General features: G+C 31.8%; 1 protein-coding gene across 2 annotated transcripts; it reads left to right on the forward strand.

The window, feature by feature from the left end:
• The first annotated feature begins 1,205 nt into the window (after window positions 1-1,205).
• Window positions 1,206-3,880, forward strand: LOC122514140. 2 transcript variants are annotated; one of them, XM_043630804.1, is made up of 6 exons: window positions 1,589-1,640; window positions 2,104-2,272; window positions 2,397-2,617; window positions 2,770-2,818; window positions 2,925-3,166; window positions 3,436-3,880. In XM_043630804.1, the coding sequence occupies exons 2-6, from the start codon at window positions 2,192-2,194 to the stop codon at window positions 3,455-3,457; spliced, it is 615 nt and encodes a 204-aa protein (XP_043486739.1). In that variant the 5' UTR covers window positions 1,589-1,640; window positions 2,104-2,191; the 3' UTR covers window positions 3,458-3,880. The 2 variants fall into 2 exon arrangements, with proteins under 2 accessions (XP_043486738.1, XP_043486739.1); XM_043630803.1 differs by having other exon boundaries at window positions 1,206-2,272.
• The last annotated feature ends 2,185 nt before the right edge of the window (window positions 3,881-6,065 follow it).

Raw genomic sequence — 6,065 nt, forward strand, 5'->3', positions numbered from 1 at the left:
TCCATTACGTGTGCTAATGAAAAAAATTAATCCAATATATCGATCATCTTCTACGTACAATTTTAGCAAAATTATTTCTAATAACAACAACCAATATTTGTATTAACAGATGTAATTAATATTGTATATCCAAATATTCATGTCAATAAATTATATTAATTGTCCATTACATCTGCTAATGAACGTATTCTATGTAAATAGTCATAAGACAAATAATATAGTACTTGACGTATTACATATATACACACACACTATACGTAATCGATATTTCTCTTGGAGTAAACTAATCGGACCAAAGTAGTTTCTAATCATCGTCCTGTTCTGTTTTCTCTTTGAACACGAGGGTCTGACAGGTCGCTAAGGAAATTTCGCGTATATTCTGCGGACGGATCGTGAAACGAAGTAATTAGGAACAGCATAGGAGGTAGATCGTAAAATGGGAAGATGGAGTTTGAATGTAATACGAGCAGCAAACGAACGTCTCAACCACGATCGTTACATCGTGTCGCCATGGATAATTGCTTCTGTGTACACCCATAGTAGACATATAAATCTGTAGAAATTACGAGGAGGAGGTGGGTGGGGGGAGGAGGCGTCGACAGGGGTTTGCAACGTCGAAACGATTATTACATCGTACCGGTTCAACGCCTTCCTCTCCCAATATCGATAAATTATCATGCTACACGAATAGTATTCGCCATATGTGTGTGTGTGTATGTGTGTACGTGTGTATTTCTCTTGTCTTCGGTATAATAGATGAAACTATTGTCGATAATTCTAGCCTTTCGATAGATTGATTTATTTAACCCCTATCCAACTTCTCTCGTTACAAACTTTCGAATAATTATTATTCGGTCATCTCCAATATTTTCTCTTGTTAAATGGAATGTAGAAAATTTCACGTGTGGTTTAATCAAAATACAATATTTTTTCGAAGAAAATATAGGATATCAATTATAATTGTTAGACCGTAAATATTGAACGTTACGATTCGATTCTTTTTTTCTTTTTTTTTTTCATTGTACACAATATCAGAATTTAAATATAAATTAATAGAAGGGGTGAAGCAAATGCAACACGCGAGAGTAAATAAAAGGGTAATTCAATTTTATTGGATGATATTGAAAATGTGAAAAAGAAGAGTTTTTCGTGAAAATATGAAAATAATATATGCGAATAAAGTCAATAAATGGTTTATCATCGTAAACATTAAATATATATTTTAGTTCTCTCTTTCTGACATCAGTAGCAGGAGCTAACGCGTTGGAAAAGGTACGCAGCTTATCGAGTTTGTGCCATCTTCGTCGCGGGCTAACACCTTGGGTGGCATTTCGTTTAGTTAAGATATCATTGGTAGATCTTGAAACCGTGCGAGAAGGCAAACCGTTTTGTCTCCTGTCACACGACCGCCATGAAGAAGAAGAAGAAGAAGAAGAAGAAGAGAATCTAAACGGGAAACCGTAATTTATATCAGACTTCGCTATATTTTCTCTTACTTTTTCTTTATTTCATTTTAAATTATATTAACAACACAAAGAGAATAATGTTATTAGAGATTTTCTTTCTACGTTAATCCCTGACCTATTGAAAAATTTGATCTCATTTTTATTTCCAAGGACTTTCGCGTTCAACGATCTCAAGTAAGAGTTAAAGTAATTACATCGTGATGTTTCATTTATTAATTCAACTCTTAAGATTCATTCGATTTAATTACGTTCATTAATTATATGACTTGCAATCGTTTCGTTTCATTCATCATTAAGAATCGATATATTCAATCTTTTACGTTTTTCATTTCTTATGGTTTTATTCAATTATGATCATTAGAGATAATTATCCTTTCATATTGATGATACCAATGTAGGTATACACTTTTCAAAGTTACCGCCATAGTGAACTGGTTAAAAGCGTGTGATATTTACATACATACATACATACATACATACATAGACACATATTGAATTATTTTGTATATTAAAATAAAACCCATATACAGATTTGTTTCTCCTCGTTCTATCGATGTAAACATGTTTTTCAATGTAGTCAATAGCCGATTGTTTTCGTTCCATTTGGAAGTCAAATGATAGCAATATTGTAAACAAGATAGGTAGAGAAGATTCAGTCTGCGAACAGTCACCCATTTTAGTGTTTACTGTCGAGTCGGTTAAACGTGTACGGAATACAAGACAATATGGATGCTGCTGATTTCGCATTGGAGTTTAGTCAATTATTAATGCGTTATACGACACCAAGGAAAACAACGATTGAAAAGGTAAAGTAAACGATCGTCATAATTATTATTATCATATATATTATCATCATTATCATCATCATTGTTAGAAATAAATAGATTATAAATATTAATCGAACGAGATCAAATCTAATCGTGATTTTAGACAGAAGAGACAGATATTTCGAAATTATCGTCGGGAATACCATTATCCTCGGAAACTATAATTCAACTTGTGCAAGATACTCTCAGTACTATTATACCCGAACCATATGTACCAAATATCAGTATCAGTTGTAATAAAACACCAGGCAATGATATTATTATCAATACTCCGGATGCACCCTTTGTTCAACGAGTTAATGTTAATGGAAATGGAATCATCAGGTTTATTAATATTTCATTTTATCGATTGTTTTGTTTTCATGTTTCATTTTTACTCGTTAATCGTTTACGTTTAATTCAAATATTATTCAACGATAATTTTTTTAAATTTTCCTTTAAACATAATATTTATGTATTTTATATATTTTTGTTAGCGAATGTACGGACAATTTGTCGATTAAATTATCGCCTATGGATAAGAAGGTAGGATTATATCTTAGAAATATATTTTATTTGTGTATACAATTTGAAATGAAATCTCGTGATAACGTTTGTTTTGTGTATTTTGAAAAATGAATTTTTCAATTAGAATACATCGCCGTCGAAGTCTAATTTAACAAATACGGGCAGATCTAACACCTTCGTACAAGACGAAGAGAAGGATACGGATAACGCTGATGAGATATTTAAAGAAATTTCTGACGATTTCGTCTTCGAGGGTGAAAACACACCGAGTTACATACGTTTGAAATTGGATGCTTTACGCAAATCCGCCGTTGAAGTAATTTCCAAGATCGACGAGATCAAAACAATAACAAAGATTGTAAACAGGTAGAAGAATGAAAATTGTACGATATAATATACAATAACTTATGATTAATCGATTAACATTGAAATTGAATTTATTTTCAAGATATTTTATTTGATATTAACGCAATTCGTGACACATTTTTAATGCATTAAATAATAAATATGTCAACGTGTAAAAATCGGTGATGCGATACGCTTGGCACAGAACGCGTTTTAAAACAAATCTACTATTCAAATAATCGATTGAAAATATGAATTAAATTGAACGAACGTAAATATTTTCATTACAGCCACCGATCGAGAAATCGTTGAGACCAATTCGACGGTTATCATCGATAGGACCTTATCCAGCGGGACGTTCTATGTTAAGACCGGAACAACAACCATTAAAGAAACGAAGATCGTTCATTAATTTTCAAAACACGACACCCACATCCTCGAGATTGAACAGTACAGTAACATTAAGTCCAAATTTATCGAAAAGGAAGAGTTCGTCTTCAACGTCGCTCAATGTTTCAACTGCAGGCACAGTCCCGACTAAAACTATAATTAATGCAAACGTTAAATCTCGTTTAAGTTTATCTGCTGCGGGTTTAAATAAGCCACTCCTTAACGATGGCAGACCAGCGAAAAATCCGAAATACGCTCACATTCAAAGTAGTATTCCCAAACCTTCGCCAATTATCAAGAGAACTTAGACAACAATTTCTCTCGAACTAAAACTAATTCGTTTTATTACTTTTCTTTTTTTTTTATTCCTTTTATTTATCCGTTTCTTTTTTTTTGTTTGTTTGTTTTTTTTTTTCGCTCTATGGACAAAGCGAGTACCAAGTTAAAAGGTGTTCACTTTTATACTACGTAAAATATTTTATATGATCAAATTAATTAAATAATATTATTTTTTTTCTGTATAAATCCGCTAAGTTTTTCCTAACGGTTAAACATTTATTCATTTTCTTTCTCATAAACGATTAACAGTTTTATATTTTTCTCTTTATTCGTTTTCCCTTCGTTTTATTATCAAAATTGTTTCTGCGTCCATTTCAATTTTGTCATTTTGTATATAGTCAACGTATGATAATTGTACTTTAGAATTACTAAATGAAACATTTTCGATATACATATTTATATATACATATATATTGATATATTGTGTAATGGTTAAATAATTGCAATTGTAAGAGACATTTAAATATGCGATTAACGATAATTAAGAATATGTGTATAGAAATGGATTAATTTAATTAGGATTCATTGAGATTTGTATAAGAATGAAAGAGAGAGAGAGAAAGAGAGAGAGAGAAATGGGTAACGCAAGTTTTGTACCGTTGCCCATCATCAATGAACATATGTATGTACACGTGACGTATATAAGGTCGCCGTTATATTAGGAATAAGTGAACGATTACGTGCAATCTACGATGGTTGTTATGCTATGAACAGGTTTCTTTGTGTTCGCTTTCTTCGACCGCCGGGAGCCATCATTTAATTTGAATTTTGCTCTCTCGTGAGCGAGATATTTCATTAGAAAAAAAAACCTTTTCAGAGGTAGCGAAAAATGTATTTAAACTGTGTCGCGTCTTTTCATTGTAAACATTTGCATTGTTAGACGGTGCAAAATATTGTAAATTGATTTATATTGTAAAAAAGTGAAAGATAGAGAGAGAGAAGGAAAATAATAGATTATAAATAATTTCATTGTTCAATTATATTCAAAGCGGAAATTATATACAAAATAATATATATATATGTATAAAAAAAAAATAAAAAACCAGTTGAAAACGTATAAAGATTCGATTTAAATATAATAAATCTCGTTGGTGTGTATATTTCAACCAAGCTGGTTTATAAGTTCAAATTCTAATTCGTAGAAAAAATTTGTATAAGGTTCGTGAAAGAATTTTTTTTTTTTAAAGAAGATCTAAAGATATCTTTCTCTCTTTCTCTCTCTCTCTCATCGGGAGGTCCAGATGGTCGCGGTAAAGGTTGACCACACAGTCAACCAGAACACAACAACGAGAACCTTTTTTTTTTCCTTTTTTTTTCTAACAAAGTTGAAATATTTTCTATGGCTTTATGGCTAACACATATTTCGGCACGTGCTCCTAATCTACCACCTTCTTCATATTCTTCTTCTTATTTTATTTTTTCTTTTACCATATTTCTCGTCATCCTCCTCCTCCTCTTCCTCCTCCTCCTCTTTCTCTTCCTCCGTCCTTTAAATCTTGGTCTGTCACCCGTCCATCAAAAACGACATCACGCTGTCAAAGACATACGAATAAAAAGGAAGAAGCAGAAGAAATGAATATACTGGCACACTCATAGACAATCAGATTCACGCGGCTGTTCCTCAGTTGGATCAACATCTGACTCCCCGTCGTGTTCACTTTGTCCCCGTTCGTATTTTTGCTTTCCTTCGATTCCCTAACATGGTATGTCACTAAAATTTTAGGCATCTATACGAATCGTGTCGTTATATTATGAATGACAAGTATTAAAAATTTTCCATAGGGTTTAGTCATTTATTCGGAGAATTTTGAAAATCATGAATATTTGTTATAGGAGAGAGACAGAGAGAGAGAGAGAGAGAAATTTTGAATATATTTTATTATAACAGAATTTTATTTAACTATAGTTCACAAATTTTTTTGCTCTTTCTTTTTATCTCTCTTTCTAAAATTGCGTTATACATTTTTGTATCGTTAAACGATATTCTATCAGGTGTGTTAGAAAGGTTTGTGTTCATTCAAGGACAGACACGTGCACTAGTTGCATGTAGTTTTTCATCATGCTAATTTTCTGTCGATCGTATTTTTCTTTTTTGCACTGTAGGCTTGTTGCTCTGTATCCATTTTTTTTCTCTATTTTTTTCTTTTTTTTTTTACGAATTTGATTAAACGAGTCGCGTTTTTACAGTAGA

Source organism: Polistes fuscatus, unplaced genomic scaffold, assembly GCF_010416935.1.
Source record: "Polistes fuscatus isolate 324 unplaced genomic scaffold, CU_Pfus_HIC Scaffold14, whole genome shotgun sequence".
In the NCBI taxonomy this organism is placed as follows: domain Eukaryota; kingdom Metazoa; phylum Arthropoda; class Insecta; order Hymenoptera; family Vespidae; genus Polistes; species Polistes fuscatus.